The sequence below is a fragment of the Dendropsophus ebraccatus genome, chromosome 8 (genome assembly GCF_027789765.1).
Source record: "Dendropsophus ebraccatus isolate aDenEbr1 chromosome 8, aDenEbr1.pat, whole genome shotgun sequence".
Lineage (NCBI taxonomy): Eukaryota > Metazoa > Chordata > Amphibia > Anura > Hylidae > Dendropsophus > Dendropsophus ebraccatus.
Genome location: NC_091461.1, coordinates 32480281 through 32496142, shown reverse-complemented (window position 1 = coordinate 32496142; position 15862 = coordinate 32480281). Strand labels below are relative to the sequence as shown.

At 42.9% G+C, this 15862-nt stretch overlaps 2 protein-coding genes across 6 annotated transcripts in view; one reads left to right on the top strand and one right to left on the bottom strand.

Moving 5' to 3' along the window:
• The window catches only part of DNTT (DNA nucleotidylexotransferase), a 335507-nt gene extending 332594 nt beyond the window's left edge, over window positions 1-2913 (bottom strand). For both annotated transcript variants that reach the window (XM_069980128.1, XM_069980130.1), the window contains exon 1: window positions 2786-2913. The gene's annotated coding sequence lies outside the window, so the exon portion shown is untranslated. The remainder of the gene's footprint in view (window positions 1-2785) is intronic.
• BLNK (B cell linker) overlaps window positions 1-15862 on the top strand; it is a 96079-nt gene that overhangs the window by 35167 nt on the left and 45050 nt on the right. Inside the window, exon 1 of one of the 4 annotated variants that reach the window (XM_069980123.1) lies at window positions 6048-6232. The exons of 2 other annotated variants lie outside the window; for them this stretch is intronic. In XM_069980123.1, coding sequence (XP_069836224.1) covers window positions 6186-6232 — 47 coding nt within the window. In that variant the 5' untranslated portion in view covers window positions 6048-6185. Of the gene's footprint in view, window positions 1-6047; window positions 6233-15862 lie in introns of those variants that run through there. One more of the 4 variants, XM_069980125.1, reaches the window with a different exon arrangement.

Sequence of the window (15862 nt, the reverse complement as noted above, 5' to 3'; positions counted from 1 at the left end):
TTGTATTGGCAGATCAGTCACAACAGCCAAGGAGGCTTTCAGAGTTGAAACTGACAATTGATCGCCTCCACTCGATGTTATAGCGGGAACTGATCGGACCAATGTGGTTTAAGGGTAACTTGGTTTAAGAGCGTTTTGGTTTAAGAGCCCACAGGTTTTCAAAATTGTGACTTGGTTTAAGAGCATTGCTTTGGTTTAAGAGCTCCCTGTACTGGGTGGGAGGGGGAGTGGAGGAGGGGCATGGTCTGCATAGCGGGGTCTACAGTCCTGTACTCTGACCCAGGAAGTCTCCCTCACCTTCCAAATCATAGCAGATCCTCTTCAGGCTGGGGCTTACATCAGGGGACAGGATTGTGGGGGTAATCTCTTTATAGCTGTAACCCCTCTCTCCCCAGACAGTGAGTGCTGCATGTATGTGCCCACATCTGCCCTGCTCATTCCTTCATACTCCCTGCAGTCTCTGTCAGTCCTGATTGGTCCATGCTGAACACACACCCCTTTTCCATTGCTATCATGTGACCACACGGACCTCTGACAGCAGCCCTGCTTCTCTTCTATTCTAGCCTGTTGTACTACACTGCTGCATTATAGGGATCTGCAGTTCCATCCTGTATCTACAAACTGCTGCTGTGTTATCAGATTTATGCAGTTACTATACATCAGGGGTCTCAAACTCGCGGCCCAACTGCGGCCCTCGGGACACCAGTTTGCGGCCCCCACCTCAATGGTAGCTTTCCTGTAAGTACGGCCCTAATCAGCTGCTCAGCCACGATTGGCTGAGCTTAACTTTATGCTCAGCCAATCGCGGCTGAGCAGCTGATGACGTGGCAGAGGGGGGCCGGCATCAGGGACGGCTGCAGCTGTTCGGCCGGCCTCCCGAAGATGACGGAGAGGTGGGCGGCGGCGGAGGTGGTGGGAGGGGAGGTGTGCAGTGCAGGGGCCTACAGCCGCCTAGCAGAGCCGCCGCCCCCTAGCGTCCCTGCCGCACATGCAGCTCCCCGGTCTCTGGAGGAGGAGGCCGTGGGGACTGCAAGGTGATCGCATCGCTGCAAGTCCTGGGGCTGTTCAGCGCAGGATCGGGGGATGCAGTGCAGACCCCCGATCCTGCTTTACAGCCCCAGGACTTGCAGCTATGCGGCCTCCTCCTCCAGAGATTGAGGAGCTGCATGTGCGGCTGAGAGGAGAGCGCCGGTGCCGGGGGTGAGAGGAGGAGGAGGGGTGTGTGCCCAGCTCCCCCCAGTCCCCTGTGTCACCCCCCAGTCCCCTCTCAGAGACCCCCAGTCCCCTGTGTCACCCCCAGTCCCCTCTCAGAGACCCCCAGTCCCCTGTGTCACCCCCTGCTCCCCTTATTCCCCTGTCACCCCCCTGTGTCACCCCCTGCTCCCCCCAGTCCCCTGTCACCCCCTTTTTCACCCCCAGTCCCCTTTTTCGCCCCCCAGATCCCCTCTGTCACCCCTGCTCCCCCCAGTCCCCTCTCAGAGACCCCCAGTCCCCTGTGTCACCCCCCAGCTACTCCAGTCCCCTGTGTCACCCCCCCCCCCCCCAGTCCCCTTCTTGTGGAAAACTTGATGCGGCCCAGCCTCACCCAGACTCTACCTGGGTAAATTGAGTTTGAGACCCATGCTATACATTATACACCACATGCTGATTGCTATACTGTACAGTAACTTATAATATGACTCATTCAGCTGTTTATAAATGTTTGTTTCATTTGTTTTACATGTTATTCAGAATATAAAATCATTATTTTTGGGGTGAGAAACCAATTGTCTGCATTTCTATGATTTCTTATGGGAAAATTTGCTTTGGTATAAGAGTGGATTTGGATTACAAGCCTGGTCCCGGAACCAATTATGCTCGTAATCCAAGGCACCACTGTATATATAGATAGATAGATAGATAGATAGATAGAGAGATAGATAGAGAGAGACAATAACTGTGGCCTGGAATAAACATAGCTTCCTTCATTCTCTATGGGGCTTTCGAACTTTTCCAAGCACAGCCCGAGTTTTTCCTGTACAGTAATAATGCCCCTTAGCACCACCTGCATAGCAAGGACACACCCTTAGTGCCCTTCCTTTTGGGTTCTCGACATACTAAGGATACCTTCTTAGTGCCCCTATATAACAGTAATACCCTCTTAGCTTCCCACACAGTAATAACAACCCCTTAAAGTGACTCTGTACCCACAATTTGAACCCCCCAAATTGCTGGTACCTGCTTTTTATCCAAGATCTGTCCTGGGGTTCGCTTGGCAGCTGATGCAGTTATTGTCCTAAAGAACAACTTTTAAACCTGCAGCCCTGTGTCAAATTGGCGTGGCCTAGTGCCCTAGGCCTGCAATGCCTCTCCGTCCCTCCTCATCATTAGGAATGCCCCTGGGCAGGATTTCTCCTATTCATCACTTGTCTAAGCGGTGCACAGGTGCCTTAATGATCCAGCACCTGTGCAGTGTTCAGACAAGTGATGATTAGGAGAAATCCTCCCCATGGGCATTCCTAATGATGTAGAGGGCGGGGAGGAGAGACTGAGAGGTGTAGCAGGCCTAGGGCCCAGACACTTTAGGCCACACCATTTTGACACAGGGCTGCAAGTTTAAAAGTTGTTGTTTAGGACAATAACTGCATCACCTGCCGAACGGACCCCAGGACAGATCTTGGATTTAAAGCAGCCGACGGTACCAGCGGTTTGGGGGGTCAGATTGTGGGTACAGAGTCACTTTAAAATAAAGTAATTCCCAGCTAACCCTGTTCCCACCATTAACAGAGCAGACTATCTTTCTGACCTTTGTAGTTAGCAGCTGAGCAGTGACAGGCATGACGATGTCATTGCATTGCACCAGTCTGCTCTGGCTTCCTGTTCAGGCATCTTGTTGGCTACGGGCCACTTTAGGCCTGCAGACGTCAAATCTCCATGACCGGATGCTGACAGCAGGGGACACAGACTGGATTGTAGGGCATAAAAAAGAAGAGCACAGTATAAAACCTCACATTGAGGCGTTCTCTGTGCTCGCTTCCCTGTGTACGTTTCCAGCATCCATGGGCAAATAAGCCCTAAACCAACATTGTAATCGTGGCTGGTTCGGCACCAGATCTGCTAAATAGCTTTCATGCCTTGTTTTTTCTTCATTTATGAATCGATAATGACGCCCTTGAAGGCTTCAGAACTCTTCAAGTTATAGACGAACAAATACCCCAAGGTTGAATTAATATAAAAGTATAAAGACAAATATACTCAGGGGTAGGAGATGTCTCAGCTAATATGCTGTGGGAATAAGTAGAACGCAAAGAGTCCATAGACAATGCAGACTCATAGATGTTATATCACAGGGGATATATACAATTGTGTATACAATATAATAGCTGTTTTTGCAGATCAGTCTGTGCTGTACGCAACATTAACTACAGATAATAAGACACAGATCAGCTCCCCCACCTTTGTACTCATCCCTGAGCAAAGACAACTGTATATGACATGGAGCATGACCACAAAACTCTCTGCAGTAAAGCAAATTCTTGGAGCAGCTGCGCTAGACAGAAAGCAAGATATCTGTACTCAAAAACAATAAATTAAATTAGAAAATATACAATAAACAAACAATAACATATTAGTAGAGAATCATGTTTCAATATAGATTTTTAATTGCTACAAAAAATTCACAACACTTTCCCATGAAAGAGGGGATATTCTCATGATCTCCTGTTGCTGTCATTCCATTGCTGCCCAGGTCCTTACTGATCGTCGCTTCCTGGTCTCATCTTGACACACAGGAAATGGAAGTGCATGCTCACTTCCCGGGTGCTGATCCTGCCTGGGGGCCCATTACAGACATGTACCATGCTAAGCTGACACTTTAGAGTCTGAGCCTGGCGGGCCCCTCTATTGGCTTGGGCCCCTGTGCAGCTGAACAGGCTGCACAAGTGATAGGTCCATTTCTGCTCGTCTCCAGTTTGTGTGCAGGTTTTGCAACTGTATTCTACTCAGTTTGAAGTGAACTCAGTTCAAACCACACCTCAAGTGAAGACAAGTGTTGTCTGTGGAAGAAAGTGGCAGTGTTTTTCTAACGCTGGATAATCCCTTTAATTACTGCAATGAAGTGATGCAGTAATGCAATAAAAATGCATGTGTAAACATAGCCTTACAAACATTGATCCAAACCCTGCTGTGAGAAACCAGCTTATGACTGGTTTCACACTGATTAATTTTTTTTCAAAAATTACAAGAAAAAAAACAAACAAACATTTAAGGCTCGGTTCACACTTTTGTGTAAAATAAATCAAGTCAATGGAAAACCGTATCACAATGGATACACATAAATGCATCTGTTTTGTTTTTTTTGTTTGTTTTTTTTTACAAAAAACGGATTAGAAAATGGATTGCAAAAATGATGTGTGAACTAGCCTTAACTGTAAGTCAATGGAATTCTTTTCTGTGGTGCTTTTTTTTTTTTCCTCTCTGGCATTTTTTTTGGCTCTGAGGCAGTTTTTCCAAACCATAGCATGGGGATGATTTGGCGTTTTCTTTCTGCAAACTGTGGCAGTTTTTCTGGTAATTTTTTTTGGAGGCCAGAAAAACACCACAAAAAAGCTGTGTCTGGGGGCACCCTAAAATACATTAAAAAAAAAGGCTGAACCTTTCAGATATTTTTATGTTTTTTTTGTAATTTTTTTTTTTTTTACTGTCCTTAAAGCGAGTGTACCAGCAGTACATTCACTTTAAGATTTTCACATGGATAGAACGGCGCCGGTGCTGCAATCCTTTTTTTTTTTAACTGCAGTTCGGTAAGAACATAGAGCGCTTGGCACTGTGTCTGTTCACACAGTAGTTTGGGTTGCTGGCGTGCAATCTTCGTATGCATGATGTGTGATGCACTATTCAGGTGGTGCTCAGCATTAAGATAATCCAATATAGCAAGACAAGAACAGATGCAGAAAGCGGCAACTCACCAAACAAGTGCGGTTTATTCAAAACAAACACCGGTCATCGGTACACAGGCATGGCAATCGCATAGTGTCCCACTGAGACTACAGCCGTTTTACGCTTCCGCGCTTCAACTGGCTTTTTTTGAACCGTGGCTCAGTTTCCGCATATGGCCCCATTCTATGCCCAGGAACCAAACGGGGGTGAAGCACTGAAGGCGGGCCAGCCACCCATGATGCAGCTTCATTGATTCTAATGGAGCTTTAAAGGGGTTATCCAGCGCTACAAAAACATGGCCACTTTCCCCCTCTCTTCTCTCCAGATTGGGTTGGGTTTCAAACTCAGTTCCATTGAAGTAAATGGAACTTAATTGCAAACCACACTGAAGACAAGAGAGGGGGGAAAGTGGCCATGTTTTTGTAGTGCTGGATAACCCCTTTAATGCTGGTTTCACACATGACACTTATGTCTCCTACCTGCCGGAACCACCCCTGGCTTTGGCTGAAAAACTGCAGTGACTGTTTTGCAAATAAACTGCCATGTGTGAGACCAGCATAAAAAGGGCTACAGCAAAAACAACTTTTCACAAATGAAATGCACAAAAAAACAAAAACGGGCGAATAAAAAAATCTAAAAAAAAAACTTACACAAATAGAAAATATACAGAAAAATGCTCTAAAAAGGCAATATAGTTAAAAATATACTGTGTGAACACTTCCAAAATGCATGTCTACCGGGGATTGATTACTGCTTTGTTTTAGAATTTAGCTATAGACACCCTTTATTTCCCTATGTTCACTCCTTATCTATTTTGCATACAATCAGATACCAGGATGACATTGGCGTCTTTCTAGTCTCCGGTAATCAGAGAATAACCTTAGCTTCCTGCTGTAATGCCCAATAAATGACACATTATTGATTGATGTAGAGGCCATAGTAAGCATGGGAATGATATAGGAGCAGGAAGAGGAGCTGTAGCTACAGGTTCACACCCACAAAGGTAGAAGCTTCACTGTTTGTCTGGGATTATTTATGAGCTGGATGGGCTGGAGGAAAAAAAAAAAAAAAAAAAGTCATGTGACAAAACAGAAACTTGAGACTATGTGAACGAGCGAGTTTTACTTCTCCTATGAAATGTGTCTATGAAACACCAGAGAGGAGAGCGCACAGTCACATGTATGGGAACTCCACCAGGGCGCAGGAGCTGGCAGTCCACCGCAGGATTATAACACCGACACATATGGTTCCTATAGCTCCCCAGTAATATGGACAGATTCACTAGGATCACTGCACCAGCTGGGGATAAGATCAGGTGAGGTCTGCAGGTTACTATTAGATTAATAGCCAAATAGCCATTGAAATTAGTCTTTTAGAACATCTGAAGAAACTCCATAAATTAAAAAAAAAAAAAAACATTTTACACTTGTTCCTTTATTTCTTATCAACGATGATATTCAGGAAGGAAATGTAACGCGTTAAAGTGAAGAAGCAAAATTTAGGATGTTTTATAATGAAAATGTCAGGTGTCTTGATGAAAGGCTATGGGAACTTGTAGCTATATATATATATATATATATATATATATATATATATATATATTATTATTATATATTATTATTATTATATTTTTACTTTTTTTTTTAACCTTTTGGTAATTTAGCATTTATTGAAAAATTTACACTGAACCTTTCTAATGGGGTAACAAGTTCTTTTTCGCACTGACTGTATACTTTGTATTGGACTATTAGACAATGCTATATTGTAATTTTCCTGATATACCTACGTATTATAATGAGGGGGAAAAAAATCAAAGATATGTTGTGTTTGCTTGTTTGTTGGCTTTATTTTATCCATACTTTGTGGCTATGTTCACACAAAGTAAAAACAAAAGTATGGTCGTAATTTGAGGAAAAATAAAATAATGTGTGAAAAAAAGAAGAAAAAAAAAAGGCCATATTTTGCAAATGCAGGTGGTGAATAATGACCGTTCATTGGACTGTTGTAATCAGTGACATTATTCTATACTGTGTGTGCACAATTTCCCATTGACTTCAAGGGAGCACATCATTATATTAAAAATGCAGCCGTATTTTAGCTCAAAATTACGTCCGTATTTTGCCTTTATATTGTGGTATGTGACAATTGTCTTATCCTGCGGAGGACACAGAGCAAAATTAGAAGTATGACCACTTTATTCCTAAAGTAGCTAAGTCATCTATATGAATAAGGGGGCATTGACATGCTCCGCAAATATGGTCCGTGCACGGAATATACTGACTGTAATAACTGACCTCCTGGCATCATGTATCATTATGATGACGGGAGTGATGCAACTGTTTAAATCTTCATGGTAGTGTACCGACACAGCCGTAAATGCATCCTAAGGTTATGTTCACACACTGTATTTTAGCATTTACAGCGATCAATTACATTACAATGTATGAAACAACGGCCGTAGTGTATACACTACGGACGTTGTTCTCTGGAGGCGCACAAAATAATTGACAGGTCTATTTTTACGCCCGCTGTTTGCTATACAAAAAAACCTGTGCTCACAGTGTAAAGTACGGCTCCCTTAGGTGTAATTTACTGTCACACAACATGTGTCACTATGTAGCCATATCATGAGAGTTCACAACAGGATCACAGCTAGAAGCTGCAGTAATGAGTCTAACTCGTGCCAACCATCTATCATCTATCTTATATATGGACATTATTATCTACAGATGACATACAATTGGATTTTTTTTACTTTTTTTTTGGCTACTGTCACGGAACCAATATCCAAGCATGTACAGTTTTTCTATCTGTTTAGGTCAGTAGTTGTTTTTACAGTCATTTGATGTAGTTCTGCAGAATGTAAGCAATAAGCGTCTTGTATATGACTTATATGATTATGTGTCGGAGACTGTACAGTGCCACGTGCAGGCTGTACTACTGCTTCATACATGTGCCACCGTATCACACCCCATGCTGCACTGTATTACTAAGATATTTTCTCAGAGGCAATGATTTAAAGGAGTATTTCACTCAAACATAACTTTTGATATGTTGTTGCCCATGGTAAGAATAACAGTTCACTCCATACTTGTTATTATCCATTCAGTCTCCTTTTCCCAGTTCTGATCTGCTGCTTTCTGCTGAAGACACGGAAATCTGTGTGTGAGCCTTTCTCTCTATCTCCCCCTCCTACCCCCTCCCTTCTAAGACAGCTGATGTAAGCAAGTCCCTGGTAGGCTGTAACATTGTAGCTTCTTTGTAATGCTTATTACAAAGGGTTATTCTGAGGTCAAGTTGCTGATGAACTCACTGTGAGTAATCCTCCCAGCATTCCCAGCAAGCTACAATATTGCAGATAAAGGCTATGTTCCCATACAGTATTTTTGCTCAGTATTTTGCAACCAAAATAAATAGCTCTATAAGGCTATGTTCACATAATGTTTTGCAACAGCCATTATTTTAGACTCAAAACAAAGACTGTGTTCAGGGGTGTAACTAACACTGTAGCAGCCATAGCAACTGCACGGGCCTGCCACATCAGGGGGCCAATGGCTCGCTCCTGCAATACACTGGGCCCCCTGAGCTATCATCATTTGCAGCACCAGGTGGCTTAGCAGTTCTCCCAGGATGTGCAAATGTCCCTTTTAAAGGGGTATTCTGGCACTGATAAAAAAAACAACAACCAATCAATCATAAACATAGTTTTCCCACTTACCATCCCTCCGGAGTCTCTGTTTGAATTTCCCGCTGTTTGCAGGTCCCTGAAGCTCCAGTTGGTGGCTTCATTTTTTTTTCACTTCCTGGTTTGGGCTTTCCCATGATGCACTTTGTCTCCTGTGATGTCTAACTGACTCTGTAAAACTGTTAGATGCCTTACATCTTGTTCAGCCAATAAGACAAAGGGAGGCTTGCGTAGCAGGGCTTAGACCCGCCTCCCTCTTGATTTAGTCATTGTCACAAAATGGCTGCCACAGAAAAGCCTGGGGTCTACAGTCATTAGATAAGAATGAGTTTACTTCACTTCCTAGTGGGGGTTGAAGGAGGGCAGATAGGTGATTGAAGCATATTACAGTTATATTACTTTGAAATGTTTTTTAATTACTGGGAAAAAGTTTTCACTGCAGTACCCCTTTAACTGCAAGCGCTCCTGAAGTTCACTTGCAGTTATGAAGTTATGACCACATTTGACTGCTTGGTGGTCAGTTGGGAGCTGGGCTTGGCCCAATTAAAGGTTTGCTATGGGGCCCCGCCATTTCTAGTTACGCCCCTGGCCGTTGTATTGCATACTTTGGCATCCGTCTTTGCAATGACGGCCGTTGTTTCATTATTCAGGTAAAGGTTTAATGCTGGCCACTTTTAACACATTTTGGGTGTGGCTTTTAAAAAGTTACTTATATTTAATATTTACAATTTTTAGGAGCAAGTGAGCACCCACCTGTCAGGTCAGCGCTCACCTGCTCCTCGTTCCACACTCACTGTTGGTGCCATTAAGGCCCTATTCCACGGGTCGTTTAGAGGAGCAATATCGTTCGTATTCGGCCGATAACGGCCGCTACGAACGATATTCGTCCCGGGGAATAGAGTGCAACGATCGGCCGACATCGTTCATGTCGGCTGATCGTTGCAGCCGCTTGTTTTTCAACATGTTGAAAAACAAGCGACTGATATAGCAGCGATCTGCTGCCGTCGCTCCGTTGAATAGGACCGTCGGCAGCAGATGCTGCTATATCCTATGGGCTGCCCGGACGATCAGCGATCCCCCGGGCAGCCCCCCCAGCAGCTCCCCGCCGCCCCCTCCCGCACTCACCCGCTCGCTGCAGCCGCATTGAATAGCGGCGGCAGCGAGCGGGGAACGAGGAGCAAACGAGCGCTAATAGCGCTCGTTTGCTCCTACAAACGACTCGTGGAATAGGGGCATTACACGTGCAGACATTGAGCGGGGAGCAGCAGAAGGGGCTGCCCAGGCGATCTTTAGATGACGGCCATTACGAACAATGGCTGTTAGTCTATGCATTGTGTGAATAGACAGCCGTTGTTTTTAGTGACTTCAATAAGAATCATAGAAGATTGTGTGAACATAGCCCAAATAGGACAGGTTAGGTAGAAGGGGGGAGGGTTAAGCTGTTAATCATTTTCACTGGGGCGCAGCAGCTTCCCGTTACATCTCAGGTTAAAAGACTTTTGTTGACAATGGGATCAGGGTCCGTTTTTTTTTAATCACACTAGTTTATTTAATGTACATAGTATAAAGTGAGAGGTTGATGACTGAGAATATTAGGAGATTTCAGCATAATACATTGTATTACATTATTGGGCAGTGTTCAGTAGTATTAGGAGTATGCTGACTAATAGGAAAAGACACGGCTAACGCAAACATGGATCTGTTTTTAATAGTTTTTTTTTATCATGTTTCTACTGGTCTACAAGGTCTACAATAAATTGCAGAGAAAATTTGAAAAAAAACCTAAAGATTATTTTGCCTTTTTTTCTGGCGTTGTTGACCTTAGTCGTAATTTTTTTTCCTTTTGAGTTTTTGAGACAAACAGAAGAAATTGCATTGAACTCCATGGTAGAGAAATGCCACTGTTTGCAAAAAGAAAAAAACAACAACAGAAAAACCAAACTCTTAGCATGCTGCGTTTTGGAAAGACTGTGACAAAGCCAAAAAGAATATAAGAAGAGAAATAAAAATGCCAGGAACAGGCTACAGAGAACAGGTCATAAAGGAAAGACTGAGATTTTTCCTCTTTTCAAATTCATTCCTGGCTTTGGCTTCAAAAATCTGCTAGATAAATCTCTGCAGGCTTAGAGCAGTGCAGAATATTTATAACCTATACACAGGATTGGTGATAAATGCATGAACACCAGGGCCCCCATCACTAGAACAGGGTTCCTGATCCTCCCTAGGCTGGATTTATACTTTTTGGTGCTTTTAATTGGCTTTTTCTTTTTGTAATTGCCTTTTTTTATCCCTCAGTGACAGTTTTCAAAATCACAGTGTGTTCAGGGTAGAGTCTTGTTGTTGTTTTTTTGCTTTTGTTTTTATTTAGTTTTTTAAGAAATAGTTTGGGGGTTTTTCTTCTATAAGATGGAAAAACACAGCAGTTTTTTGGGAAGCTGTCATTACAGTTTTTGTGCCAAAACCATAAATGGATTCAAGTAGGATGGAGAATATAAAGGGAGGACTTTTACTTCTCTTTCCTGTTGGATCCACTTCTTGTCTTGGCACAAACACCGTAGTGGCAGTTTTCCAAAAACACTGCTGTATGTGATTCCAACCATAGACTTCCATAGGTGGGAAAATGCCAATACTAACACACACTTTTTTGAAAAAAAAAAAAAATTTCCCCAAAATTCTTTATAAACCTAAACCAGCTGCATGACATGACATTTTGGTGATATTAGTAAGAAGTGTACTGCAGCTGTGTTTCTCAATAAGAGGCGGGGGGAATTCTATATTCATTTAGGCCACACATTGTGTGTTTTTTTTTTTTTTTTTTGGTGTATCAGCCAGACTTTCTCTATATAATTATAAACCTGCTGGCAACAAGGAAAAAATGTAAAAGATTATAAAGCAGCAATGTCTGCATTGTCCAGGGACCGGGGGATTGTGTAATCACAACACAGAGGTTCAGTTTAAACTATATAAGCCGGAAAAATTACAATGACAAATGTGATGACTTTAATGAGCACCTGCAAATGAGCGAAATGTCAGCAAAACTGGCGCTATGCTGGGGTTTATCTGGTGTCTGGTTCTGGGCTCCAGACTCCTATAAATAGAATCCGCTTCTTGCATACATACACATTCCAAAGCTAAGGCTTCTTTTGTTTCATATTGAACCTGGCCTGTGTACTCATGATTTGCATTGGATTTAGGCCTGGCGAGACAAGGAAATATTGAAGCAGACTATCCCCAAAGCCAGGACAATAGGTAGTTTTAGTATCTTAGAGCACTAACTGAATAAGAAGAAGAGGGAATGTTTATGACTTAAAGGGAATCTGCCATCACTTTTACGCTGCCTGAACCACAAGTCATTGAGGTGGTCCTAGATGGCTTCTTCCCACCCCACCTGCCTTGTTTGGTAACTCTCTCCTTGTCGGGAAGAGGGGAGAAAGATGGGAACAGAAATGTTAACAATATAAGGGTGCGTTAACACTACAAAATCCGGTGGAGAACTTCCCGGGGACTCCGCTGCATTGACATTGACTTGTCAATTCTTTGGGTGGACAGTGAAATCCCCTTGATGTCCAAAAGTCCCGACTTGAGAATGCTTGAGTTGCACTCATCAGTATTCCTGATAAAACAACCCAATTCATAAGTGGACTATCAAAGTCAAGTTCTTCCACCCAAAATACCCAATGCCGTTTTAAGAATATTTATTGTAAATTCATTTTCATGAGTCATTGATTTCCTTTTCTATCCACAGAGATGGCTTACATGCAGACGGATGTCGCTCTGTGTGACATCTGCCGTACAGAGCAGTCTTGCCTAGCTTTGTAACACTGGAGTGAGTGCAGTCTGTGTCCGTCACACAAAGGATCCAGTCAGCATTTTGTCTTTGGTCACAAATGAAAACCACATTTAAAGTGAATGTACCATCAGGTCTATAGATGTAAAAATCTCAAAGCAATGTACCTGATAGATTTGCACAGAACTTCAGAGAAGTTCAAGCCAAAGAGGAGATGGGTGATTAACAGAAAAGCTTCAACCCTGACAAATATGTTACACTACTCCCTACAAGAGGGGTTGGGTACATAGAAGTATCAATTTTCTAAGTGTAATGTATATTATTTCCCCCCCCTTGGCTACATTGTATAACACATAATAGTGTCGCTTTTAGTGATTCTGTGGATTATAAAATCATTTTGAATGTAACATGGTCTGATATGTTAGAAGGAAGTAGTTGTGTTATTTTATGTAATGCAAAATTGACATAACTGGTTTGGCTAAGAAGGTACATGATTGTATTGTGTCAAAAGTGTCATGTTCTTTCCGGGAAGGTCTGCTACCTATTTAAACTATTTGTTACAAGATTATAGTTTTACGTATGTTATGCTGAGATGTAGGCGACAGCTGAGAAAGGCTTAACGCCGAAACGTCCTGTTGTATTTATGATGGATATGAATTTTCTACAATAAAATTATGAAGCATTTATGGTGAGTGCCGAGTATTGCTGGAATTTTTTTCTTACTACGTGCACCACCCGTAGACACAAGGACTCTTTCGATATGTAGGCGATGAGATTGATGAATACAAATACATGCATACATAGAGAACTAAGGAAATAGAACTTTGCATAAAGTAGATAGGGGCAATATGAACTGGAACTGTTAAAGGGAACCTGTCATCACTTTCATGCTGCCTAAACCACAAGTCATAGAGAAGGCCCTGATAGCTTCTTCCTGCCCCTGTCAGTCTCGATTGAAACATCTCTCCCTATACCTGACCTGGAAAATATCTGTCAATCAAGGCTGGTTGGGTGGGGAAAAGCCACCAGGTTCCGCCCCAATGACTCTTGGTTCAGGCAGCATGAATGTGAATGTTTTATCTATATACTGGTGTTACCTTTCTTTGTACTCCTGTGATAAGGAGTACACTGCTACAAAGTGAGATAAAGAAGGCTTGGCAGATAAAAATTGAATTTAGAAGGTTGTCTAGGATCAGAATTAGAAATAGGATTAGCTCTTTCTTTTTTAGACAAACATTGCCACTCTAGGTTCACTATCACTTGTTCCTATAACTTGATTATAACTTGATAATTTGAATAATTTGCAATGGCACACATAGAATAACTTTCTGTAAAGGCCCTATGACACAGAACAATTATCGGCCGTATTCGTGCAATATTCGTTCCATGTAATAGAAGTCAGCGTTCAGCCGACATGAGCGATGTCGGCTGATTGTTGCAGTCGTTTGTCTTTCAACATGTTGAAAAACAAACGACTGTGATAGCAGGGATCTGCTGCCGTCGCTCCGTGGAATAGGAGCCGCGGCAGCAGACTGCCACTATCCTCTATGGGCTGCCCGGACGATCTAGTGATCACCCGGGCAGCTCCCCGCGGCCTCCCCTGCACTTACCCGCTCGCTGCCAATGCATGTAATGGCAGCAGCAGCGAGCGGGGATCGAGGTCGCCCCTTGTAATAGAGGCTATAGTACACCCTTTTTCTCTAAACCTGGCAATCCATTAAAGGGGTACTCCGGCAGGAGAGGTTTTCCATGGGGGTTTGTCACTACCCTGGACAGTTCCTGACATGGACAAAGGCAGCAGCAGAGAGCACTGTGTCAGACTGGAAAGAATACATAATTTCCTGCAGGACATACAGCAGCTGATAACTACTGTAACACTTGAGATTTTTGAACAGTAGTAAATTATAAATCTATATAACTTTCTGACACCAGTTGATTTGAAAGAAAAATAAAATCACCGGAGTACCCCTTTAAATATATTAGAACAAAAATGTGTAATTATCATAGCCTGTAGTAAGCATCAATGTGTTTCAGTTTGGTAAAATGCATGGGAGTATTACTATATTCAGGCATAACTATAGCACATGTCCATTACGTACACAGTTTTGCGTTGTGTTCAGGGTTATGTAATCTGCAAATCCCTCTTACGAAGTTGTCTATTTGCTATTGCATCTGGATTATTTTGGGAAAAAACAGGAGCGGCCGAGCTGGATGAGCAGTTATAATGGCATTCTGGGCTGCATGAAAGCCGCTGTGTGTTCTGAAAATATCCCTGTGTTTTCAAACAAGAAAGCTGCGGTGTGTCACATTACGGGGCCACAGAGAGCCCTGTACAGGAGGGAGCCATAAACAAGGACTTCAGGGCATGGGTCACTGGGTTCTGTATGCGGTGCCAACAGAGGGCCAAATCTCTCTATTGTCTCTTCATGTTTGAACTGTAAATATAGATGGATATATATAAACTAATACTTTAATAAAAGTATTCCTGAGCGGCCTCAGCTGTAGCATCACTGTTAGATGGAAACATGAAAATACGATCTTTTATGTTGTCTTTTACATTTGCTTTACATCTGTGTTTCGGTGTGTCTCCCTATGCAGAGCAGAACTCATCCCTGTAGAGTTGGCCGTACACATATCATAGTTATTGGCCACATGCTTGTTCGGCCCACACTGATCCCTATTGATTGCTATAAATATGCATATTCAGCAACATTTTACAGGATTGAAAGAATTGTGCAGTTGAAATCCAACATGTCCTATGTTTCTCTCCTCAACATCTGCCATGGGGGAAGACTCAGGAGGCTTTCATACATGTTAGATGGTCGCCGACCTCCCTGACCTCGGTAGGTTTGGTTTGACCAATATATACCTAACCCTTTTCCAATACATGACATACAGGCTGGGCCCTTGGCATACCCTGCAGGTGTCCTCTGCTATCTGTAGACGGCACTTGTCAGTAACAATCGACATCAGAGATGACGCTGGGTCACTGGTGGTCCAGCGGTCTGATCAGCACCACTGCAATGTAATTGATTGTCAGGGCAACCCAAGGTTTCTGTAAGACCTTGGGGTCATCTGTTGATAGAACCTTCAAATGCATGATGGTGCGTTTGCACAGAGAGATTTATCTGACAGATTTTTGAAGCCAAAGCCAGGAATGGATTGGAAAAGAGGAGAAATCTCAGTCTTTCATTTATGACCTGTTATCAGTTTAGAGTCTGTTCCTGGCTTTGGCTTCAATGATCTGTCAGATAAATCTCTCTGTGTAAACACATCATTACACTAATCTGTTATAAGCAATCAAATGATTGCTTGTCGTAGGTCTTTGGGGGGGGGGAGGGAATATGGTATATGTGTGTGTGTATATGTATACATATATACAATTAAAATCCCCCCCCCCTTCCCAAATAAAAATGTAAACACATAAAATAGCCTTTTTTCACCTACCACGCACCCCGGAGGTCCTCCTGTCA